We start from the raw sequence: 27,426 nt of genomic DNA, 5'->3' as shown, positions 1-27,426 counted from the left end.
TATTATTTTCCAAGGAATAATTACACATTTTACTGTAGGGCAATGGTTCTCAGTAGGGAGATTTTGCACCCCAGGAGACATTTGGTACTGTCTGGAGACATTTTTGGTTGTTAAAACTAGGTGGTTGCTACTGGTTTCTAGTGGACAAAAGCCAGGGAAGCTGCTAAACATAATACATAGGACAGGTCACCACAACAAAGAATTATCCAGCTCAAAATGTCAATAGTGTGGCTGCTAGAAATCTTGCTCTCGGGAAACAAAGATTTGTTATTGTACAAAAATGGTAATTCTGGGAATTCTCTGGTGGTCCAGTGGTTAGGAGTCCGTGCTGTCACTGTTGAGGGCCTGGGTTCAATCCCTGGTCAGGGAACTAGGATCCTACAAGAGGTGCAGTGAGGGCGAAAAAAAAAAAAAAAGGCAATTCTATTTTAAGCACAGAATCTGATATACAGGCTACCTCAAGGCACTTTTTATTTAAGTTGTATCTTATCTTTAAAAAAACTTATTTCATATTTCTCATTTGGAAATATTTCATTGGAATCCTTGTACTTGCCCTTAGAGAGGCTTTAAGTAACTGACAACTTTCATTGTAGACCCACTCATCAATTCTTAGACAAATCATAAACCAACTTTAAAGTTTTTAACCCAGAAAATTTCCCCATATCAGACTGCTATCAGAGTAAAAATAATTTCTGGACTTCAGGTAAGGTCTAAAATCCAATCCCAAGTCTTTTCTGGTACTATAGGAACTTCTTTGCCATAGCCGAACCACTAAGCCTGGCCTTCAAAACATCATAAACTTTAATAACGAAAGGATTTCCAAACAGGGATTAAGTAGTCACTAAGGTTCCCTTCTCTTAACTTTCCCCCTTTTCTTAACTTTATAAGATAGAAGAGAGGGTCAATAAATAGAAAGAAATATATCTAGAGTTTTCTAATAGTAAAGAATGAAGCAAAAGGTAGGAAGACTTTGGAGATAAAACTGCCTTGATGCAGACAGAGAGGAATTTAATAAAATCTGAACTAGAAGTTTTAACAGCTTAAATCAGGGATGGAGAATCTTTAGATCTTGGTGGAGGCCTGCAGGTCTATTAAAGACAGGTACAAGCATATACATATCAGAAGCAGTGCTTCAACTATAAAATGTAGACATCAATGTCCTATGTAAGTAAGGAAATCCTTACCTCACAGACTGTCTAGGCTCATGACTTCAAATTAGAGGGAAAGATGTAGATAGTTTACAGTGCCATACTCCCAACAGTGATGAAAAGGTAATAGGAGAGGGCATGGGATTTAAACACACAAGATCAGGGCAGGAGGCTACGTGGGGGAATAGTGAATAGGAGAAAAGCCTCAAGTTGGAGAATCAGTCATTTAACAGAGAGGCATTCGGTCTCTCAATCTTTTAAACTTCTTAGCCTTCAAAGTCTGATCATAGACAGAGACAGGCTCCAGGACTTCCATGTCAAAGGTGGAGGGAAGAGAGAAATGACTGTTTTTAGTATCATTCTGAGTATGTAGGAAGCAGAAAAGGGATAAATATAACAGCAGAATATTACCAGCTAAGGATGGGATTAAGTCATATTTTGCCTTTATTTATCCTACCAAAAACCCCTAATCGATTATCATACTTGTGTAAATAATTTAAATCAGAAAAGTTAACAAGCCATCCCAAATGAATGACTGAAATATTTTTTCTATTCCACCCACCAAGAGTAATCCCTTTATACTGAATAGCAAATGACTGACTTACATCAGATGTGGAAAGGTTATCTGATAGGATATAATCAGGTACCTGGAAAAATGGAACCCCACAACTTGATGAACAATCCAAACTAGTGTCTACAGATGGCTCTTGACTTAGAGGTTCTTCAACAGTGTGCACCAGAACTGCCTTTTCTTCATCCAAGTCCTAAAATAAGAAGCTGATGAGTGATTAAGTCCCAGGGCTTAAAAACCTTCACACAAGTAAAGGCAGTTTTCTTCTTTGAAAATAACACAATGTCCATTACATAAAAGTTAAACCTCAACAAAATCAGTAGGAAGTCTACAAAGTAATGAAAATAATTCCTATTATGTGTTCATATAGAGAAGTACCTATAATAAAATGTTAAATATGGTAATCTCAGAATAAAGAGATTACAGTTTATTTTTTACCTTCTTTGTTACTCTCCAATTTCCCAACTTTTCTATCATCACTATAGTTAAGGGCACAAATTGTGGAGCTAGGTTCTAATTCCAGCTCCATCCTTGTGACTTAGGACAAGGCAATTCTTAGTTTCCTCACCTTTTAAAACGGGGATAGTACTAGCATTCACCTTATAGAGTTATTGAGACAATTAAGTGAGTAAATATGTATGTAAAGTGTTTAGAACAGTGTCGGGCACATAATCAGCATAACATAAACATTGTCTATTATAATTATCTCTAAGTCTAATCATAAAAAATGGCCCAATTAAAAGAAACAGGCTTAGCAGTCAACTATCCTTAATGAGACAGGGTAGGACTGAAGGGCAAAGAATAAAATTCTTCTCGTGAAGATGACATCAAGAGTTTATGGGAGGGACTTCCCTGGTGGTGCAGTGATAAGACTCCACACTCCCAATGCAGGGGGCCCGGGTTCGACCCCTGGTCAGGGAACTAGATCCCACATGCATGCCGCATCTAAGGAGCCCACAAGCCACAACTAAGGAGGCTGCCTGCCGCAGCTAAGACCTGGCACAACCTAAATAAATAAATAAATATATATATATATTTTTTTAAAGAGTTCATGGGAGAGTTCTAAAATTATGATGCCTAAAATAAATTTTACCTGACTGGTCGCTTCTTTGTTGTTTTCTGAACAGTTTAGCATCATTAACAGCTCAGGCTGTTTCCTTTTCAACTGATCAAGGAGCTGTTCACGTGGCTGGGTTCTCACCAGTGCTGATGGGTATAAATAATTTTTCCTCTGTGGTGTCATACCTTTAGTAGACATAAGTGGTAAAAATTGAAGTGTGGGATATGAGTAAGGTATTTTTTTTAATGCTAGAATTTATACCTCCCAATAAGTCTTTGTCTTCCAAAAATAGAACCATTGCCACATATGAGAATCAGTCTTGCTATCTGTCAGGCATATGTTGCTTAAAATATTTCCTAACTTGACAACTGATCTTAAATAGACTCAACCATTTTCAAGATTCCACCTACACCAAAACATGAAATTTTCCATCTCTGAGCATGTATAGAAGATGTATTGTAGGCTCTAAAACGATTCAGAGTGCTCTGAGGAATGGCAGCATGATCAGTTTGACAGGGATAATCATTTCACTAAATTTGGTGGTAGCTAAATATTAACCAGTTACATTTCTTTATAGTAACTCATGCTCTCATAATTTACACAGGCACTTGCCTTTTCACTTAATATTTATATTCCTAATTTCATTGAAAAGTGGACAATAAATATCAAGAGTTTTGGGGAAAAAATAAATTGACACCCTTTAGTGCCATCCTCTTTTATAATTGCTAAAAAAAAAAAAAAAGCTTTAAAGTGTAATTTACACACCACAAAATTCACTCAGTGATTTTTACTAAACTTACAGGGTGTGCAACCCCTACCACAATCTAATGAATAACTCAATTACTCATCCTGTGTGAAACAGTTTGTTACACCTTCTTTCATGAAGGCATTCCTGAATCATTATAGCCTACACTGATCCTTGCCATCTCTGACCTCCCAAAATGGTAATTCCTAAATGCCAATCTAACAGTCATGACAAAATGAGAGGTACACATGAGAAAATGCACAATGTGGTAAGCTCTGCATTAAACTAGATTTATTTAATTACATTCCTCCACTATTTTTGGTATTAAAATGTCCTTTTATAAACAGTGCTAGATAGATGGTTGTTTTTATTTGCTTTTAAAATGTGCTCTCTTAACCAAAGCCAGTTCCCTGAATGTTTGTAAACTTTTACTGAATTATGATGCCCAAGTGTTTGGGCGTATATGTCATATGCATCATTTAATGCTTGATCAAAGCTATTTTGGGGTTCTAATTTTTCTATATTTGAGTTGATCAGAGTGAGATGGCAAATTCTATCAGGCAATGGCAGGACCTTGTTTTTCTGAACATCTAGCACTGTATACAGTTGAATTCAACTTCAAAAAATTTAACAATTCCATTTCCCTTTTAAAGTACCTGTTGGGATATCCAGTTTCAGATCCTGCTGCAGAAAGCAATTAAGCTTTGTCAAACCAATTTTTACGGTTTTATTAAGTTCTTGACTTTGTGTCATTAATTCTTCTTCATCAATAGTTATCTGACCAAGAAGAATGTTATGCTGGTTCTCATTAGCTGCTTTATGTCCAATTAATTTTTCAGTAATCTCTGAACTTGAAGCCTCACAACCTTGTTGTACAACCTGTAAATGATGCAAATGAGACTTCATTATTAAAATCAAAGTTGTCAGTGCTTTATGCAATATTTAACTTCTCCTTACCTTGAAATTTTCCATAATAAAAGGTTTAGAAACTGCAAAAGTAGAAATAATAATAATAACTCCCTTATATTCACTCCCCAGCCTCAACATTTATTACTACATGGGATATAGATCGAACAAGATTGGCCACTTACTCCTGCTCTCCACCAGGATTATTTTGAAGCAAATCTTATACCATTTCATCCATTTACTTCAGCATACTTCTCTAAGCGTTAAGAGCTTCTTAAGACCACTCTCACTTCTAAAAAATTTAACATTGATTTCTTTATATCAAATGTCTAGTCAGTGTTCAAATTTCACCAATTGTCTTTTTCAGACTTGTTTTGTTTGAATCAGAATTCATCATTATATTTGGTTGATATGTCTTAATTGACTATATAATTTATCATCCAAACTGAGATATTCTCAGAGTAAAAAGGGCCATTAATAGTAATAACCCCAGTGCAATAGATATAAACAAGGACTATCCCAGGAAAACCGGGGCTTAAGGCCCTCTAGTCTTAACTCCTTCTTGATCTAAGTTATCCTTCCTCATACTTTTCTCCTTGAAAAAAATTTTCATTGAAGAAACCAGGTCTTTGTGCTCTACTGAATATCTCAATTTCTGGATTTTGTCAATTGCACCTCTAAGCTGTTATTTTCACATGTTCATCTGTCCTCTGTATTTTCTACAAATTAGTTAGATCTAAAGGCTTGATCTAAATAAGTTTTTAACTTTTGGGCAAGAATATTTCATAGGTGGTACTGAAAGCACATAATGCCTGGTCATGTCTCTCACATTAGGATTAATCAGTGTGGAGAACCCCCTGGTGGTCCAGTGGTTATAGAACTCCACGCTTTCACTACCGAGGCCCTGGGTTCAATCCCTGGTCGGGGAACTAAAATCCCAAAAAAGAAGACTAATCCGTGTGTTAGAGTGTGGTCACCCTCTTAATTATAAACATCTCCTTCAGCTTTTGATCAAATGGTGTAAGCAGTCATTAATGTCCACAGGGATTATTTCACTAAGGGTTGCAAAATTGTGATATCCTAATCCTGTCATTTCTTCTGCATTTTATTAGCTGGGATTCTTCTTTGAAACAGTTTTCTTCATCCATTACCCTGTTGAACCAAGATAGAGTTCTTTCAGGAAAGACAGATGGATGCTCAATTGTTTCCCTTTATTTACCACTTCTCAGAATCATTTCTTGCTTCCCTAGCGTGATCCAAAGGAGACTAATGAAATTTTTATGAATTCATCAATTTTAACATATTTGACATATCTTAATCTATTGTAGCAATTACTCTTTTTGATGCTCAAATTGTACCACCTTTAAACAGGGGAGTGTCATCAAGTTGGCTCCTAAGTCTTTCTGACACAGCCCCACTAATCTTTAACAGCTTCCTCACTTTCTGGTATGACAAGATCTGTAGGCTCATCTGGTACACTTCCTGCTCCAAACCTGAAATTACCTATTTCTCCACTAGTCATGGTTCCTTTTAGTGAAAATAGCTTATATAGCTTAAAATACTTAAATTCTTTTACCTAATTCCTGAGAATATTAGTAAAATCATTTTATTGCACAGAAGAAAAACCAAGCCACAAAGGGCTCATGCAAGTGTTAAGTTCAAGCAAACCCACAAATCTATCAGATATCTTCTGAGTAACCAGAACAATATCCTAAATAATTAAAGCAATAACAGGTTTGAATGTACCTGGAGAAAAGTAAAAAGCATACATAGGTGAAAAGTATTATATATCAAAAGATGGGGTGCTCTTAACTGAAGGAACTAACAAGTCAAAAACCACAGATAGATATAGGACAGATCAGGTAAATGTTAAATAATTTGAAGATCTAGGAAACATATGTGAAACAAGATCATATATAAGCATACCAACTGTTACACTTAAAATTTTAAGTCATTAATTATATTTTAGGGGCTTCCCTGGTGGCGCAGTGGTTAAGAATCCGCCTGCCAGTGCAGGGGACACGGGTTTGAGCCCTGGGCTGGGAAGATCCCACATGTCGTGGAGCAACTAAGCCCTTGCGCCACAACTACTGAGCCTGCACTCTAGAGTCCGTGAGCCACAACTACTGAAGCTCACGCTCCACAACAAGAGACACCACCACAATGAGAAGCCTGCGCACCGCAACGAAGAGTAGCCCCCGCTCGCTGCAACTAGAGAAAGCCTGCGTGCAGCATTGAAGACCCAATGCAGCAAAACAAAAACAAAAACATTATACTTTAAAATATCATGTGTTTTGAAATCAATTCTTAGCCAAGAATATTTAATTTTCTGATTATCACTATTCTCCCCAAATGAGGTTCCAATTATAAAGTTATTACCTTCAATAAATTCTGAAGTTCCTCTTCCCTTTTATTTAAGCAAGATACCCACTGTTCAGAAAAATAAAGTGTGCTTGTGTTCAGAGCCTCACATCTCTGTTCAGTCTCTTGAGATGTTATTTCAAGGTTGCTACTGAGTTTATCACAGTGTTTCTCAGACTCTTCAACCAGTTTTGTACCTTCCTGGTTAAAATGTCTGAGTTCCGCTGACAAGTCATCAAAATCAGCACCAAATTTTTCACTGTGAGAAGTTGTTTTGCTGATTATATCTTTAGATTTCCTATAGGAAAAGAGAATAACACTGTTAACTTGAAAAACTAAGACTCAAAGGATACATAACTTGCCCAAGATCACACAGCTCAAAAATGGCACATTCAAACCTAAGCAGTCTAATTCCAGAGCCCAAGCCCTTAACTGTCTTTTCACAGCAGACTGACATCACATCTACAACTAAATGACCTTTGAAAATATCTCTTTTCTTATAAAACTTTTTCCAGATATGACACTTTACTTTGTACCTCTTAGAATATTAATTATATGGCTATTAAAATGAACACTGCCCATGTGTTTTACTCCTCCTACTAGATTATGATACTTAAGGACACCTCCTACAGCCTCTAGCCTCTAGTTTAGTCCCAAAACTGTCCACAATCAGTTAGTTATTCTGTTCTTACGCAGTTTTGCCTTGCCTATGATACAAAATAAATCATAAAAATTATAAATATTATAAAACAAAGTCAACTATAAAGGTACCTAATAATTAAAAGAAAATTATATTGGGGTGAGACAAACTATACATATAGCACACATAGTACAATGTAACATAACCCTAATATAAAACTAATATCAAAATATACATTTAAAATTCATTGATGGGGCTTCCCTGGTGGCACAGTGGTTGAGAGTCTGCCTGCCGATACAGGGAACATGGGTCCGTGCCCCGGTCCGGGAAGATCCCACATGCCGCGGAGCGGCTGGGCCCGTAAGCCATGGCTGCTGAGCCTGCGCGTCCAGAGCCTGTGCTCCGCAATGGGAGAGGCCACAACAGAGAGAGGCACACGTACCGCAAAAAAAAAAAAAAATTCATTGATGGCTTCCTTCTCTCAGTAAAGTTCCCTGTAATAGCATTCAAAGTCATCTCACAGGAGCAGAGTTAAACTTTGGGGAATGAAGGTTACCCTCTACTACCACTAGATGGTACACCATGTGAGCAAATCACATGAGGAAGCAAATGTGCTGAAAGCGGAAGTTCAACTACAAATTAAGTGAAAATAATTGAAAAAGGAAAAGAAAATTAAGTGGTAAGCTTAGAGGCTATCAACACAAATCTATCCCCTCAAGGAATCAAAACCCACTAGGAATAAAAGAAACACTTTCTAGATTAAGAATCTAGAAAGAAGAATTCAGAGTGGAAACATGATACAATGAATAGGACCAACAACAGGATTGAAAAACAGATGATAGGAGTTAGGTAGTAGGATAGGTGATAGCCAGAATTCTAGAGCAGAATCATTCAGCAGAAATATAATGTGAGCCACATATGTAATTTAAAAATTTCTAGAAGCCATACTGAAAAAGAAAATAATCAGAGTAACAATGTATTGGGTAAATATAGCATATGTAGAAGTAAAATACATGAAAACAATGCATAAGAGACAGGAAGGAGGAATCGGGAATATACTGTTAAGGTCCTTCCATTACACATGAAACAGCAAATTATTTGAAGGTGGATTAAAATTATTTTAAAATATATATTATTAATCCTAGAAAAAAGTTTAAAAAAGTAATTCTAAAAGTATAAATGATAAATCAATGGGAGAGATAAAATGAAAACATAAAAATGCTCAACTTAAATTAGGAAAGGAAAAAAGGAAATAAAGCACAAACGATGCAACAAATAGAAAACAAAATGGTACACTTTAAGCCAACTATATCAATACTTTAAATGAGAATGGTCTAAACACACAGATAAAAGCCATACATCGTGAAATTCGATAAAAGATCAAGACCCAATTATATGTTGTCTATAAGAAATCCACTTTAAATATAAAGATTTAGGCCAAGGGACTTTTCTGGTGGCACAGTGGTTAAGAATCCGCCTGCCAATGCAGGAGATATGGGTTTGAGCCCTGGTCTAGGAAGATCCCACATGCCACAGAGCAACTAAGCCCATGCACCACAACTACTGAGCCTGTGCTCTAGAGCCCGCGACCCAAAACTACTGAAGCCCTTGCACCTAGAGCCCCTGCTCCGCAACAAGAGAAGCCACCGCAGTGAGAAGCCCCTGCTCACCGCAACTGGAGAAAACCTGTGTGCAGCAACAAAGACGCAACACAGCCAAAAATTAAAAAATAATAATAAAAAAAGACTTATGCCAAAAGTAAAGGAATGGAGAAAGCTATATTATGCAAATAGCAATCAAGGGAAAACTGAAGTTTTTGTATTAATTTCAGACAAAGTAGATTTCAGAATAAGGAAAATTATCAAGGATAAAAAGGGACATTACATAATGATAAAAGGGTCAATTATCAGAGATGTATCAACCCTACTGTGTATACATCTAACAACAGAGCATCACTTATATGAGGCAAAAACTGACAGAATTGAGAAGAGAAATAGAGAAATCTACAATTATAGTAGGAGATCTCAACACCCCTCTATTAGTAATTGATAGAATAAGTAAACAGAAACTCAGTAAGGATACAGGTGACCTGAACAGCACTACCAATTAACTTGACCTAACTGATGTGTTTAGAACACTTCATCCATCAAAAGCAGAATACATATTTTTCACATATGCGTAGCATAGGAACGAAGCATGCCAGAATAAAACTGCTAATGTTCTGAAAATTAAATTTTTATTGGAACCACAGCCCAAAAAAGTGGCCCAGGACCTGCTTACTTAAAAAAGAAGACTTAAATAGGATTCTGAACCTCCTAACATAATAGTCAAAATGTTCAAGATACAATTAAAAACCATTCTGGAAAATCACAACTTGAATGAATAAAGATAACAGGTACCAACATTGAGAAATTGCAGGGGAAGGAACATTCCCAAACTTATTCTATGAGGCCACCATCACCCTGATACCAAAACCAGACAAAGATACTACAAAAAAAGAAAATTACAGACCAATATCACTGATGAATATAGATGCAAAAATCCTCAACAAAATACTAGCAAACAGAATCCAACAACACATTAAAAGGATCATACACCATGATCAAGTGGGATTTATCCCAGGGATGCAAGGATTCTTCAATATGCGCAAACCAATCAATGTGATACACCATATTAACAAACTGAAGAATAAAAACCATATGATCATCTCAATAGATGCAGAAAAAGCTTTTGACAAAATTCAATGCCCATTTATGATAAAAACTCTCCAGAAAGTGGGCATAGGGGGAACCTACCTCAACATAATAAAGGCCATATATGACAATACCACAGCAAACACCATTCTCAATGGTGAAAAACTGAAAGCATTTCCTCTAAGATGTGGAACAAGACAAGAAGTCCACTCTCACCACTATTATTCAACATAGTTTTGGAAGTCCTAGCCTCGGCAATCAGAGAAGAGAAGGAATACAAATTGTAAAAGAAGAAGTAACACTGTCACTGTTTGCAGATGACATGATACTACACATAGAGAATCCTAAAAATGCCACCAGAAAACTACTAGAGCTAATCAATGAATTTGGTAAAGGTGCAGGATACAAAATTAATGCACAGAAATCTCTTGCATTCCTATACACTAATGATGAAAAATCTGAAAGAAAAATTAAGGAAACACTCCCATTTACCACTGCAACAAAAAGAATAAAATACCTAGGAATAAACCTACTTAGGGAGACAAAAGACCTGTATGCAGAAAACTATAAGACACTGATGAAAGAAATTAAAGATGATACAAGCAGATGGAGAGATATATCATGTTCTTGGATTGGAAGAATCAATATTGTTAAAATGACTCTACTACCCAAAGCAATCTACAGATTCAATGCAATCCCTATCAAATTACCAATGGCACTTTTTACAGAACTAGAACAAAAAATCTTAAAATTTGTATGGAGACACAAAAGACCCTGAATAGCCAAAGCAGTCTTGAGGGAAAAAAATGGAGCGGGAGGAATCAGACTCCCTGACTTCAGACTATACTACAAAGCTACAGTAATCAAGACAATACGGTACTGGCACAAAACAGAAACACAGATCAATGGAACAAGATAGAAGGCCCAGAGATAAACCCACGCACCTTTGGTCAACTAATCTACGACAAAGGAGGCAAGGATATACAATGGAGAAAAGACAGTCTCTTCAATAAGTGGTGCTGGGAAAACTGGACAGCTACATGTAAAAGAATGAAATTAGAACATTCCCTAACACCATACACAAAAATAAACTCAAAATGGACTCGAGACCTAAATGTAAGACCAGACACTATAAAACTCTTAGAAGAATACATAGGAAGAACACTCTCTGACATAAATCACAGCAAGATCTTTTTTGACCCACCTCCTAGAGTAATGGAAATAAGAACAAAAATAAAGAAATGGGACCTAATGAAACTTCAATGCTTTTGCACAGCCAAGGAAACCATAAACAAGACGAAAAGACAACCCTCAGAATGGGAGAAAATATTTGCAAATGAGTCAATGGACAAAGGATTAATCTGCAATATATATAAACAGGTCATGCAGCTCAATATTAAAGAAACAACCCAATCCAAAATTGGCCAGAAGACCTAAATAGACATTTCTCCAAAGAAGACTTACAGATGGCCAAGAAGCACATGAAAAGCTACTCAACATCACTAATCATTAGAGAAATGCAAATCAAAACTACAATGAGGTATCACCTCACACCAGTTAGAATGGGCATCATCAGAAAATCTACAAACAACAAATGCTGGAGAGGGTGTGGAGAAAAGGGAAGCCTCTTGCACTGTTGGTGGGAATATAAATTGATACAGCCACTATGGAGAACAGTATGGAGGTTCCTTAAAAAACTAAAAATAGAATTACCATATGATCCAGCAATCCCACTACTGGGCATATACCCAGAGAAAACCATAATTCAAAAAGACGTATGCACCCCAATATTCATTGCAGCACTATTTACAATAGTCAGGTCATGGAAGCAACCTAAATGCCCATCGACAGACAAATGGATAAAGAAGTTGTGGTACACATATACAATGGAATATTACTCAGCCATAGAAAGGAATGAAATTGGGTCATTTGTTAAGACGTGGATGGATCTAGAGACTGTCATACAGAGTGAAGTAAGTCAGAAAGAGAAAAACAAATATCGTATATTAACACATGTATGTGGAACCTAGAAAAATGGTACAGATGAACTGGTTTGCTGGGCAGAAGTTGAGACACAGATGTAGAGAATAAATGTATGGACACCAAGGGGGGAAAGCCATGGGGTGGTGGGGATGGTGGTGTGATGAATTGGGCGATTTGCATTGAAATGTATACACTGATGTGTATAAAATTGATGACTAATAAGAACCTGCTGTATGAAAAATTAAATAAAATAAAAATTAAAAAAAAATAAAAAAACACACATCGAAAGGAAATTCCCTTGCCGTCCAGTGGTTAAGATTCCATGCTCTCACTGCCAAGGGCCTGGGTTCAATCCATGGTTGGGGAACTAAGATCCCACAGCCTGCGAGGCACAGCCAAAAAAAAAAAGAAAAGAAAACACATCTAAAAAAAAAAAAAAGAAAGAATCTTAAAAAGAAATAGAAGAGATTTAAGAAAAAAGAAGCAAATGAAAATTATAAACTGAAAAAACCGGTAACTGAAATAAAACACCTCACTGAATGGGTTCAACATTAGGTTAGAGATGACAAACGAAGGGTCTGTGGACATAAAGACAAAGATAGATTACAGGATTTACTCAATCAATCAACAAAGAGAAAATAGACTAGTATCTATAGCCTCAGAGACCTATGGGACCATAATAAAAGATCTAACATTTGTGTCATCATAGTTCTAGAAGCAGAGGAGAAAAACATAGGGCTGAAAAAATGTTCAAAGAAATGATGAAGGGAGTTCCCTGGTGGTCCAGTGGTTAGGACTCAGTGCTTTCACTGCTGTGGCCCAGGTTAAATCCCTGGTTAGGGAACTAAGATCCCACAAGCCAAGCAGTGCCACCAAAAAACAAACGGACAGACAAACAATTCTTGGATTAAAAAAAAAAAGAAAAGAAAGAATGGATGAAAATTTACAAGTTTGGTGAAAGGCATAAGTCTACATTTCAAGAAGCTGAGCAAACCCAAATTGGATTAACTCAAAGAAATACATAAGAAGACACAATATAGGGGCTTCCCTGGTGGCGCAGTGGTTGAGAGTCTGCCTGCCGAGGCAGGGGACATGGGTTCCTGCCCCGGTCTGGGAAGATCCCACATGCCGCGGAGTGGCTGGGCCCATGAGCCATGGCCGCTGAGCCTGCGTGTCCGGAGCCTTGCTCCGCAACAGGAGAGGCCACAACAGTGAGAGGCCTGTGTACCACAAAAAAAAAAAAAGACACAATATAATCAGACTTCTAAAAACTAAGGACAAAGAAAAAATGTTAAAAGCAGCTACAGAGAAACTGCCTATAGGTGAACAATCATTTGAATGCCATGGATTCAAATGATTGGATTTCTCATCTCATGGAGAACAAAAGGAAATGAAACAACATATTCCACGTGCTGAAAGAAAAGACCTGTCAACCCGGAATTCTATAGCCAGTGAAAATATTTTTCAGGAATAAAAGGAAAGTCAAGATATTCTCAGACAAAGGAAAATAGCATTTGTGGCCAGCAGACCTGTTTGGAACTTCAGAAAGGAACAATTTAATGGGCAAAAATAGGGGTAAATATCAGAATACCCTTATCCTCATTAGTTTAGAATATCTATAGGCAAAAAACTGAATCTTGACAAACCCCATACCTTATACAAAAAATTAAAAATAGATCATGTCTTTAAATCTTACATAAAACTATAAAATTTCTAAAAGAAAACATAAGGCTGATCGGAATATATGATAAGGATGTGAGACGGGCAAGCAATGAGGCTATAAAGGAACACTGAATACTAGTGCAGGAATCAGCTTTTCTTAAAAACTTTTTCTTAGAAATCCAGATAGCAAATATTTTAGGTTTACAGGTATATAGTCTTTGATGTAACCTTTGCAGTGCAAAGGCAGTCAAAGATAGCTAAAGGCAACACATAAACAAATAGACAGATTGAGTAAACCAACATGACTGTGTCCAATAAAATTACTTGAAGTAGCAGACATCCGGCTCAGCAGCCATAGTTTGCCAAACCCTACTCTAATTAGTCAGTATATATTTCATCACGGATATGGGTTAGAAACTGTGAAATTACTTAATGTGTATTCTAAAATTGAGCAAATAGGTAGATATATTGTGGATGAGAGCCAGGTTTCTGTCTGAAAAGGGAGCACAAATACAGAAAAGAAAGATATTTAAGTGCACATATATATACACATTCACACATGTATTTCTAGCTATGTCCACCTTGGGAGCCTTAGAAGAAATGACACCACAGTAGCAATAAGAACACCTAGTGCCCAGATCTTGGTTTATATTAATATGATTTCAGAGCTGGGGCTGAGAAAGTACAAGATACCTGGAATATCTTGCTATATCAGAAAGTAAGAAAATGCTCAAAAAGGACAGATCATATCAAAAGGACACAGGAGACAAGTTGAAGAGGCTCTCACTAGTCAAAACTGGGATAATTTGAACATCAGAATAAATAATAGTGGACTATACCCAGAGGATAAAAGAATGCATGAGTACATGCTAACATAAATAAATGAATAAGAATAAATGGCAGGAGGCTTCCCTGGTGGTGCAGTGGTTGAGAATCCACCTGCTAATGCAGGGGACACAGGTTCAAGCCCTGGTCTGGGAAGATCCCACATGTCGTGGAGCAACTAAGCCCATGCGCTACAGCTACTGAGCCTGCGCTCTAGAGTCCGCGAGCTGTAGCTACTGAGCCCGTGTGCCACAACTACTGAAGCGAGCGCACCTAGAGCCTGTGCTCCGCAACAAGAGAAGCCACTGCAATGAGAAGCCCATGCATTGCAAGGAAGAGTAGCCCCCACTCGCTGCAACTAGAGAAAGCCTGCATGCAGCAATAAAGACCCAACACAGTCAAAAATAAATAAATTTATTTAAAAAAAAAAGAATAAATGGCAGGACAAAGGGAAAATTCTTCCTCTCAGTAGAATGCCAACTAACAAATGCTGAAGGAATGATGGGATTAGAAAAAAAGATCATTTGATAACCACTATCATAACTGTTTCAGAAATACATATCAATAGATTCTAAGAGGAACAGGATACTTACATAGTTTCAAAGTATCTCCCCTTATGTTCTTTATTAATTGCAAAGGAAATCTAGAGGACATTACAACCAAATTACAAAAGTTAAACCTCTTGATATCTGAGATGCGCTAAGAACATACCACCTTTGTGGTTTTCTTGACAACTGCAACTAATCATGAAAGCCAACCCCAACTGAGAGACATTGTACTAAATAAATATTCTATGCTCTTTGAAAAAGAAAAGGCTATAAAAGACAAAAACTAAGGAACTAAAAAAAAAACTAAGGAACTGCTCCAGATTAAAGGAGACTCAAGAGACAAGACAATTAAATGCAATGTGTGATCCTGAATTAAATCCTGGACCAGGAGGAAAATCTTTTTCGTTTCTTATAAAGAACATTAGTGAGAGAATTGGCAAAATTTGAATTAGGTCTGTATATTAGATAATAGTAGTTCTCAATATTAATTTTCTAATTTAAAATAACTGTTATAATAGATAACTAATAAGGACCTACTATATAGTACAGGGAACTCTACTCAATATTCTGTAATAACCTGCTTGGGAAAAGAATCTAAAAAAGAATAGATACATGCATATGTATAAATGATTCACTTTGCTGTACACCTGAAGCTAACACAACATTGTAAATCAACTATACTCCAAAAAAATTAAAAAAAAAAATTTTTTTTAAATAAAATAATTATTATATAAGATAGTAGCTTATGTTTTTAGGATACACACTGAAGTATCTGGGGGAAAGTGGAGATTATAAAGACTGCAACTTATTCAGAAAAGATGTATTAAAAAAAATTTAAAACATCTTACTGCTCTGTATTTTCTTGAACACTGCTAAGTGGTTTCCACATGTTTTCACACTTTTCTTCCAAAGCACAGAATCTCTCCTTCCAAAGATTGATTAACTGGCAAAGTTCCTGTAAGAAAGGTGTGGGGAAGGAAAAGACTGAAATTATAACAGTTAAACTTTTTTTCTATACTGATATAAAGTATTTTCCCATAGGTGAGAATTATAAAAATTCCTGACAAGAGATCTTTAACTCCATCTCTCTCACATACAGGAGATTTGTGGAAGTGATATTAAAAGCATAGTAATATTACAGGCATTTTTTAAAAAAGTAAATAATTAGCAAACTTTCATATTTTAACCATAAGTAACAAGTTACTTTCCGAGTACCTCAAAACTAACCAAATACACCAAAACGTTACATTGTGTTTGAGAACCACTTTGACAGATATATATAGTTGCTTCTTAACTGATAACACTACCAGAAGACACAGTAATGCTGAAAATCTAATGGGTCAAGAAGTCCAAAAATATTATCAGTTAATAGAGCTGAAACATTTTACAGAACTTAGTTGGATCATATAAATAAAATGTAAATAGAGGGAATTCCCTGACAAGTTCAGTGTTGGGACTCTGTGCTTTCACTGCCAAGGGTGCGGGTTCAATCCCTGGTTGGGGAACTAAGATCCCGCAAGCCTCGAGGTGTGGCCAAATAAATAAATAGAGCTTAACCTTTTCTCATACTTGGGATCTTTAAACACATTTCTGAATAACACATCAGCTGACAATATACATCTAACACTTTGATTATGAATAGAGTGTCAGTATTTTTACTAATCTCAAAGTAGAGGGAAATGCAGGTATTTTCAGATTTATCTACATGTAACCAGGTGTTCAGAGTTTACATCATTGGTTTGTCAGCACTAACTTCAAGTTCTAGAATATCTCAGAAATAGCTCAGTTAGTAAACTTGCTTCCTTTAAGCCAGGGAAGTCAAATCACTCATGCTAAAATACTTTTCACGGCATAGGTGGTTTTTTTTCTAATTTTTTTTTAAATATTAGGATGTTTTTAAGAGCACTTTTTTTTTTTTTTTTTTTTTTTTGGCTGTGTCGGGTCTTAGTTGTGGCATGTAGAATCTTCGTTGAGGTATGCAGGATCTTTTATTGCGGCGTGTGGACTCTTCCTTGCAGCATGCAGGCTTCTCTCTAGTTGTGGTGCAACAGCTCCAGAGCATGTGGGCTCTGTAGCTTGTGGCACGCAGCCTCCCTAGTTAAGGTGCATGAGTTCAGTAGTTGCAGTGCACGGGCTTAGTTGCCCCGCAGCATGCAGGATCCCAGGTCCCTGACCAGGGATTGAACCCGCATCCCCCGCATTGTAAGGTGGATTCTTTACCACTGGACCACCAGGGAAGTCCCGTTTTGTTTGTTTTTAAACAGTTGCTTGCCAATTTTAAACATTTCAAAACAGCTAATTAATAAAAAGCTGATCTACATACCTAAAAAGATCTAGGCAGGTTTAAGGTAAACTTGTTGCAATTTCAAACAGCAAGAATATGTTCTAGAAACATATAGAAGAGCCCCTCAAAAATGGATGCCTTTCAGGCAGTATCATCACCACTATGGCTGTAAGGGGATCTAACTATTGTAAGATGCTCTTGCAGCCTCAGTTCCCTCATTAGAAAACTAGGCTAGTAATAGAACCTGTATCTACATTGGTGGGAGGAATAAACACATAGTGAGTTGCTCAATAAATGTTAACTATCATTTGTACTAATTTCCAATATTAACCTTTTGTCTGAAAAGGTTCATGCTTATCAATTAGGGAAACAAATAATCTTATTTTAAAGTTGCTATCTTTCTTTTTTTTTTTTTCATTCCATTCAAGAAGGTTTTGTTTCGTTGTTTCTTCGGCCGTGCTGTGCAGCTTGCGGGATCTTAGTTTCCCCACCAGGGAATGAACCAGGCCATGGCAGTGAAAGCACCGAGTCCTGACCACTGGAATGCCAGGGAATTCCCTCAAGAGGGTATTAAATTGATTACACATGATAATGGATGATACACAAGCTTCATTCCCATCTAGAACTTTATCTGGTACCATAATTCAATTTAGATATATTGCATAGGATGTGCCAACAATCATATTAATAACCAAAAAACTCCTTTGCTTGGGTGACCCTTTTTTTTTTTTTTTTGCGGTACGCGGGCCTCTCACTGTTGTGGCCTCTCCTGTTGCGGAGCACAGGCTCCGGACGCGCAGGCTCAGCAGCCATGGCTCACGGGCCCAGCCGCTCCACGGCAGGTGGGATCTTCCCGGACCAGGGCACGAACCCGTGTCCCCTGTATCGGCAGGCGGACTCTCAACCACTGTGCCACCAGGGAAGCCCTGGGTGACCCTTTTAACTGTGAACTCCAGGTCACAACACAGTAACTGTCTGTTCAACTACACCAAGGTTTCTGAAGACAATGTCTTCTCCACCCAAGCAGGTTGTAAATAAATTTGGAACCTGGCATCACCATGAAGAAATTCTAACTTCACACTGTTGGTGTAGTTTACCAAGATGGCTTCAGAGTAGACTAACTTCATACAGCACATTTTAAAAAAGACATGTTTAGGGCTTCCCTGTAGCTTCCTGTAGCTTCCCTGTCACTTCCCTGGCTCTCTTCTCCTGCTAAGCTTTGTTTCCTGGCAGTAATTACAACCTCCTGCCACTGCCATAGCTCCTGCTGCTGCTGGAACAGCCATAGCCACCTTGGTTTCATGGTTTGGCAAAGTACTGACTTCCACCACCATAGGGGCCAGCACTTCTGCCTCCAAAGTTTCCTCCTTTTATGGGTTCAAAATCTGAAGATTGTTGTAACTGCCAAAATCGTTGTAGCCTCCGCCACCTCCAAAAGTGCTCCCATCATTACCAAATCCATTATAGCCATCCCCACTGCCACCATAGCCACCACCACCGCGGCTGCCACTAAAGCCAGCTCAACCACTGAAGTTTCCTCCACGACCAAAGCTGTCATTCCCACCAAAACCCCCTCCACGACCACCACCAAAGCTTCCACTTTGACCTCTTTGGCTGGATGAGGCACTAGTCATCTCTTGCTGAGATAGGGCTTTCCTTACTTCACAGTTGTGGCCATTCACAGTGTGGTATTTCTGAATGACAATCCTGTCTACAGAGTCATGGTCATCAAAGGTTACGAAAGCAAAGCCTCTCTTTTTGCCACTGCCTTGGTCAGTCATGATTTCAATCACTTTCGTACTGTTCAAAATAATCTCTTAGGTGATGTTCTTCAGTGTCTTCTTTAATGCCACCAACAAAAATCTTTTTCACAGTTAAGTGGGCACCAGGTCTTTGAGAATCTTCTCTTGAGACGGCCCTCTTTGGTTCCCCAACTCTTCCATCCACCTTGTGTGGCCTTGCCTTCATGGCCGCACCCACCGCTTCCACAGTGGCATACGTGACAACCCGAAAGCCTCTGGAGTACCTGGTGCTTGGATCCCTCATTACCACACAGTTTGTGCACACTCCTGACTGCTCACAATGGCTCCTCAGGCTCTCATCGGTTGTTTCAAAGTCAAGCCTCCGATGAAGAGCTTCCGCAGCTGTTCGGGCTCTTCGGGCGACTCTGACTTAGACACGAGGGCCCTGGAGAGGGGAGACTTTAACAGTGCTTGTTTGGCGGCGTCCAGGGACAGAAAGCTAAAGTTGCTTTAATTCTTATCTAAAAACCTTAGATGTATTTCCCTTCTCATTTCAGGTGACATGGATATGAATTCCCTTTCCCTCACTTTCCAAAACAAAGAATTCTTTACTGGTCACTAAACCATGTCAACAGTTTCACTGACCAAAGAGTTCTGTCATGTAGTAATAGCCTCATTTAACAGAACTTCAGAATTCATAACTAAGGGCTTAAGAATACCAGAAATTATTTTCCATATATCTGATATTTATAGATTATGACTTGCCTGGCTTGAAGGTTTGGTTTTGATTTAAAGCATCATATACTGAGGAATAGTTTACATGGAGCAAGTCATAAATTACATTTATCAATAAAAATTAAGAATTGTATCAGGGCTTCCCTGTTGGCGCAGTGGTTGAGAGTCCGCCTGCCGATGCAGGGGACACGGGTTCATGCCCCGGTCCGGGAAGATCCCACATGCTGTGGAGCGGCTGGGCCCGTGAGTCATGGCCACTGAGCCTGCATGTCCGGAGCCTGTGCTCCGCAACAGGAGAGGCCGCGACAGTGAGAGGCCTGCGTACCGCAAAAAAAAAAAAAAAAAAAAAAAAAAGAATTGTATCAATTTACTACAATTTAAATGCCTGATACTGATGAGACAAAAATAGTAAAAGAAAGCAGGGAATAGTTTGCGAAAGAGAGTAACTATCCATGTTACAGTAAAAACAAAAAACAACAACAACAAAAATTATCAAGTTAAAATGTAGATACATGTTCATTTTAAATGCTATGACCATCTTCTGCTAACTGTACTCCTGATGGTATATTTCTGCAGTTCATCTTTCTTCTTGATGTGAGGGAAGGACTATTACGTTTTATTGTGCTTTAGCATAGGGCTCTACATGTAGCAAATCATCAAATATTAACTGATCAAGAGAAATACTCTCAATTATTTCACATTAATTACTGTTGTAAGCAAAAGTGGCTATGGTATTTTCAGGATTCTAATTTAGTTATATAGCTTTGAGTCTGTAACAGGGATTATCAGGTTAAAGATCATAATACTTTCTTTTTACGCTCCTTAAATCACCTAAATAAGATACCTGTGAATGGATTTTCTTTATTGTCTTCAGGTCTTCAGTTAAGTTTTCACAAAGCTTCTGTGTTTCAGCCAAGGAAGAAATTGTATCTTCTTTTAGTTCATGTAGATTGTTACACAGTGTACTGAGAAAGCCATCCATTTCCTTCTTCTGATCTTCTATCTTTGAAGAAAAAAAAAAAATTAATTTCGTGGAGACCTTCCAGATGGCGGAGGAGTAAGATGTGGAGATCACCTTCCTCCCCACAAATACATCAGAAATACACCTACATGTGGAACAACTCCTACAGAACACCTACTGAACGCTGGCACAAGACCTCAGACTTCCCAAAAGTTGTGCGGCTGACAGGGTCTTGGTGTTCCGGCTGGGTGTCAGGCCTGTGCCTCTGAGGTGGGAGAGCCAAGTTCAGGACATTGGTCCACCAGAGACCTCCCGGCTCCACGTAACACCAAATGGCGAAAGCTCTCCCAGAGATCTCCATCTCAACGCTAAGAAAGACCCAGGTGCACTCAACAACCAGCAAGCTACAGTGCTGGACTCCCTATGTCAAACAACTAGCAAGACAGGAACACAACCCCACCCATTAGCAGAGAGGCTGCCTAAAATCATAATAAGGTCACAAACACCCCAAAACACACCACCAAACGTGGTCCTACCCACCAGAAAGACAAGATCCAGCCTCATCCACCAGAACAGAGGCACCAGTCCCCTCCACCAGGAAGCCTACACAACCCACTGAACCAATCTTAGCCACTGGGGGCAGACACCAAAACCAATGGGAAATACGAACTTGCAGCCTGTGAAAAGGAGACCCCAAACACAGTAAGATAAGCAAAATGAGAAGACAAAAAAACACACAGCAGATGAAGGAGCAAGGTAAAAACCCACCAGACGAAACAAATGAAGAGGAAGTAGCCAGTCTACCTGAAAAAGAATTCAGAATAATGATAGTAAAGAAGATCCAAAATCTTGGAAATAGAATGGAGACAATACAAGAAACGTTTAACAAGGACCTAGAAGAACTAAAAAGCAAACAAATAATGATGAACAACACAATAAATGAAATTTCACAATAAATGAAATTAAAAATTCTCTAGAAGGAATCAGTAGCAGAATAACTGAGGCAGAAGAACAGATAAGTGACCTGGAAGATAAAATAGTGGGAATAACTACCACAGAGCAGAAAAAAGAAAAAAGAATGAAAAGAACTGAGGACAGTCTCAGAGACCTCTGGGACAACACTAAACACACCAACATTTGAATCATAGGGGTCCCAGAAGAAGAAGAGAAAAAGAAAGGGACTGAGAAAATATTTGTAGAGATTACAGTTGAAAACTTCCCTAATACAGGAAGGAAATAGTCAAGTCCAGGAAGCACAGAGAGTCCCATACAGAATAAAACCAAGGAGAAACATGCCAAGCCACATATTAATCAAATGATCAAAAATTAAATACAAAGAAAAAATATTAAAAGCAGCAAGGGAAAAACAACAAATAACATACAAGGGAATCTCCATAAGGTTAACAGCTGATCTTTCAGCAGAAACTCTGCAAGCCAGAAGGGAGTTGCAGGACATATTTAAAGTGATGAAAGGGAAAAACCTACAACCAAGAATACTCTACCCAGCAAGGATCTCATTCAGATTCAACAGAGAAATTAAAACCTTTTCAGACACGCAAAAGCAAAGAGAATTCAGCACCACCAAACCAGCTTTACAACAAATGCTAAAGGAACTTCCTGAGGCAGGAAAAACAAGAGAAGGAAAAGACCTACAATAACAAACCCAGGACAATTAAGAAAATGATAATAGGAACATACATATCCATAACTACCTTAAATGTAAATGGATTAAATGTTCCAACCAAAAGGCACAGACTGGCTGAATGGATACAAAAACAAGACCTGCATATATGCTGTCTACAAGAGACCCACTTCAGACCTAGGGACACATACAGACTGAAAGTGAGGGGATGGAAAAAAGATATTCCATGCAAATGGAAATTAAATGAAAGCTGGATAGCAATTCTCATATCAGACAAAATAGACTTTAAAATAAAGACTATTTACAAGAGACAAAGAAGGACACTACATAATGATCAAGGGATGAATCCAAGAAGAAGATAAAACAATTGTAAATATTTATGCACCCAACATAGGAGCACCTCAATACATAAGGCAAATGCTAACAGCCATAAAAGGGGAAATCGACAGTAACACAATCATAGTAGGGGACTTTAACACCCCACTTTCACCAATGGACAGATCATCAAAACGAAAATAAATAAGGAAACACAAGCTTTAAATGATACATTAAACAAGATGGACTTAATTGATATTTATAGGACATTCCATCCAAAACAAGAGAATACACTTTCTTCTCAAGTGCTCATGGAACATTCTCCAGGATAGATCATAACTTGGGTCACCTCACACCAGTCAGAATGGCCATCATCAAAAATCTACAGACAACAAATGCTGGAGAGGGTGTGGAGAAAAGGGAACCCTCTGGCACTGTTGGTGGGAATGTAAATTGATACAGCCACTATGGAGAACAGCATGGAGGGTCCTTAAAAAACTAAAAATAGAACTACCATATGACCCAGCAATCCCACTACTGGGCATATACCCTGAGAAAACCATAATTCAAAAAGATACATGTACCACAATGTTCACTGCAGCTCTATTTACAATAGCCAGGACATGGAAGCAACCTAGGTGTCCATCGACAGATGAATGGATAAAGATGTGGCACATATATACAATGGAATATTACTCAGTCATAAAAAGAAACGAAATTGAGTTATTTGTAGTGAGGTGGATGGACCTGGAGTCTGTCATACAGAGTGAAGTAAGTCAGAAAGAGAAAAACAAATACCATATGCTAACACATATATATGGAATCTAAAAAAAAAGAAAAAAAATGGTTCTGAAGGACCTAGGGGCAGGACAGGAATAAAGACGCAGACATAGAGAATGGACTTGAGGACATGGGGAGGGGGAAAGGTAAGCTGGGACGAAGTGAGAGAGTGGCATGGACATATATACACTACCAAATGTAAAGAGATAGCTAGCGGGAAGCAACCACATAGCACAGGGAGATCAGCTTGGTGCTTTGTTTCCACCTAGAGGGGTGGGATAGGGAGGGTGGGAGGGAGACACAAGAGGGAGGAGATATGGGGATATATGTATACGTATAGCTGATTCACTTTGTTATATAGCAGAGACTAACACACCATTGTAAAGCAATTATACTCCAATAAAGATGCTAAAAAAAATTAATTTCTTTTCTTAAGTTAAAAATGTTTTAAATTCATTTATTTATTTATTTTTATTTTTTTGAATACATACAAAATAGAAAAGGTAGAAAACAGTATGCAGAGAATAGTCCCTTTCCCCTTCAACCCCTAGAACCCCACCCAGTCCCACTCCCACCTCTGAGAGATGATTGTTACCGTTTCTAAACACTTTCAGAGGTTTTTTATTATCCATGTTGAGGCATTTATGCATACATATATGGGTATACGTTCATATGTATGTCTTCCTCACCCACCATATGATAGACCGCTATATATGTTACTATGTGAAGTTAAATATTTATCTTGAAGATCATTCCCTCTCATTTTTCTTCGCCATGATTCTGCTGACCGCATCAATGGCAGAGAGCATCCTATCTCCTCCCTCTTCCAGATTCCTTCTCACAACCCATGGGTTTTGCATGTGGACATCTCTCTAGATGTGGCCACAGACAGAGTTTCTTTCTTAAACAACAATTTGAGATAATAAGAATATTTGTTACCTTATTAGCCAGTATCAATGAAGTCTTGAAAATATGCTTTAGTTGACTATTGATTTCCAGTATAGATATCACAGTGGGTGATAAAACTGTTTCCAGTGAACTGAGGAGGTCACTCTTAAGTACATTCTGGTTTTGAAAATAAACGAACAACTCTTGAAAAAGAATATTTTCACTTCCATAAGTCTGGCTGGTTAAATCATAATATCTTAAATACTGTGTTAACTAAACATATGCATATTAAAATCCTAAGTATCCATTCTCTATTCTGTATACCCTACAGAGCCTATTTATTACTAGAGTTTATATTCATCATAAATCACTTAATCCTGCATACAGTAATTACAAAAATTGTTGCTTGATGTACAATAGATTTTTAACAGTCTACTGCAATAGAAGTCAAGAATTCAGATGAGGGGAAAGTGACAGTCATTTGATAAGATTTCAGCATTGCAAACAAAGGAAGCAAAAAAAAACACCTACAACTATATTTTAACGAAATAAATTTCAAACAAGTTTAGATTACTAAGTCAAAAATGCTGAAACCAAATAGTCTTCAAAAGTAGGCTTTGGGCTGGAGGTATTTAAATTTGAAGACCTGGCGAGTTGTATCCTATTGTATCAGAAGAACTTGTCAAGGTTCTTGTTCTTGTCAAGTTACATAGAAAAGTTGAGAAAGTACTGTAGATTGGGAATTTTTATAAAAAGAAGAAAAGAATTCAGAACAAAGCTCCTTTTACTAGGGCAAGCATGAGGAACTATAACAGAAATAATTAGTAAATACTTCAAAGGGTACTGGTTTTCTTTTGAAAGAAGAGCAAGCATACTAATTTCAACTCATTCTGTGGGAGCAGCAATCATCTCTTCAGACTCAAGCTTGCTTATAGCTTGATAGGAAGTCATCAATAAATACAGACTACCATTTAGCAAATGAATCAATTTCCAAAAAGTTGGTACCAACAGAGTATCTTTTAACTTTGTTAAATTTGGGTGACTGAAGAAATCTACCAAATGTCATAAGCACTGAATTTAGGCAGTGTCAGTGAACATTTGAACTTGGAAAATGTTCAACAAATATCGTTAAACTCAAAAAGGGAGGCAGCGAGCCTGTACAAAGAAAAAAAAGTGAGATGGCTAAGAACTTCCTAGACAAATGATACAATTACAAAATAAAGGGTATATACAAATCAAGTATGGAAAAGGTAAACAACATTGTGTAATTAGATGGCTGGCTTCTATAGAATTATGAAAAACAGCCTCACAGATAAAGGCCAGAAGGGCTTGATCACACATATCTGACCCCACAAATTTTATATACGTTCTCCAAATTCTGTAAGTCATCTTTCTTGCACATTTTTCTGAATTTCTGTAGTTTTAAAATTAACTACCTAATATCTCCTGGTTGGGTCAGAGTAACATTAGCATGACTATTCCAGGACCCTTGAGAAAAAGATGAATGACCAATTTCTGAGCCAGCTAACAAGTCATGGGTCCCTTGAATTCACGTGAAGCTAAACCTACTATTTCTAGTTATTAAAAGGCTTACTAACTCCTACTCTTTATGTTACAGGACGTAAGTGAAAGAAGTTTCAAAAGTTATATATATACGTTTGGAAATTAATCTTTCTGGGAGAAAAAAACAGTGAAGAGATTTGCCTTTAAAAATATAAACCTACTCTCTTAAAGTGATATGTTTACCATTGTGTCTAGTAAAGCTTAAGATGAAAGAATAGCCGTTAACATTGGTTTTGAAGACTTATCAAATGTAACCCTTCAAAAATAAGAGATTTACTAACAATCAATTTCTGAAGTACAGTTTTACTTTCTGCTGCTAATGATTGTTCTTTTAATATCATAATAGAAATCTGAGAAACAAGTGTAGACACATTTTCTGGAATAGATGTGAGAGATCCAAGTGCTGTTGTAGTAATCGTGTCTAATGCAGAGACACTGGAAGACAGCAGGTTACCTATACCAAAAAAAAAAGAAGATTTAAACTTGGCAATAAATATATTTAAATACAAATACAACGTTCAAAGAGGTTGGAAAAATTATATCCTTGTTGTGGAAATTTGTAATAACAAATAAGCTTAAAATAATTGGCTCACTACATAAGCATGGAATTATTGTAAATATAAATTAAATACGTTCCTGCAGTACTCAGTAAGCACTTGGCACATCTGTAGATGTATCAGACCCAAAACTGTAACTCAGTGTAAATCAAGAGTTAGAATATTCTAAAAACTAATCTCTAATTGAAGGTAATACACAGTATTACTGCAGATAAAAGAGGTTAAAGAAGAGAAACTAGAAATCAATAAACAAAATTTTTAGTGGTTAGCTTAGAGTGACTAGATCTAGGTGATTTTTACAATTTTTTACATTTCTGCATCTTCCAACTTTTCTATAGTGAAGACAATACTTTAATAATAAACAAATGGGGGACTTCCCTGGTGGCGCAGTGGTTAAGAATCCGCCTGCTAATGCAGGGAACACAGGTTCGAGCCCTGGTCTGGGAAGATCCCACATGCCAGGGAGCAACTCAGCCTGTGCACCACAACTACTGAGCCTGCACTCTAGAGCCCACGAGCCACAACTACTGAGCCCGTGTGCCACAACTACTGAAGCCCAGGAGCCTAGAGCCCATGCTCCACAATAAGAAAAGCCATCGCAATGAGAAGCCCACACGCAGCAATGAAGAGTAGCCTCGGCTCGCCGCAACTAGAGAAAGCCTGTGCGCAGCAATGAAGACCCAACGTAGCCATACATACATACATACATTTAAAATAATAATAAACGAATGGATACTTACTTTCCTAAATGAAGATAACAACAATGGTTATGGTTAAAAATAATACCCATATATTCTGACAATATAGCAAACATTCA

At 37.7% G+C, this 27,426-nt stretch overlaps 1 protein-coding gene and 1 pseudogene across 1 annotated transcript in view; both read right to left on the bottom strand.

Annotated features, from left to right (window-relative positions):
* KIF11 (kinesin family member 11) overlaps nucleotides 1-27,426 on the bottom strand; it is a 49,369-nt gene that overhangs the window by 1,637 nt on the left and 20,306 nt on the right. The window contains exons 14-21 of the mRNA XM_060125656.1: nucleotides 26,334-26,506; nucleotides 24,541-24,666; nucleotides 20,748-20,906; nucleotides 15,991-16,097; nucleotides 6,810-7,089; nucleotides 4,181-4,403; nucleotides 2,813-2,964; nucleotides 1,796-1,912 (exon numbers count right to left, since the gene is read on the bottom strand). Of these exons, the coding sequence (XP_059981639.1) occupies nucleotides 1,796-1,912; nucleotides 2,813-2,964; nucleotides 4,181-4,403; nucleotides 6,810-7,089; nucleotides 15,991-16,097; nucleotides 20,748-20,906; nucleotides 24,541-24,666; nucleotides 26,334-26,506 (1,337 nt within the window). The remainder of the gene's footprint in view (nucleotides 1-1,795; nucleotides 1,913-2,812; nucleotides 2,965-4,180; nucleotides 4,404-6,809; nucleotides 7,090-15,990; nucleotides 16,098-20,747; nucleotides 20,907-24,540; nucleotides 24,667-26,333; nucleotides 26,507-27,426) is intronic.
* LOC132507470 (heterogeneous nuclear ribonucleoprotein A1-like) lies at nucleotides 18,663-19,622 on the bottom strand (annotated as a pseudogene).

The sequence above is a fragment of the Lagenorhynchus albirostris genome, chromosome 16 (assembly GCF_949774975.1).
Source record: "Lagenorhynchus albirostris chromosome 16, mLagAlb1.1, whole genome shotgun sequence".
In the NCBI taxonomy this organism is placed as follows: domain Eukaryota; kingdom Metazoa; phylum Chordata; class Mammalia; order Artiodactyla; family Delphinidae; genus Lagenorhynchus; species Lagenorhynchus albirostris.
The sequence above is the reverse complement of the archived record's forward strand: the minus strand, read 5'-3'. Positions and strand labels throughout refer to the sequence as shown.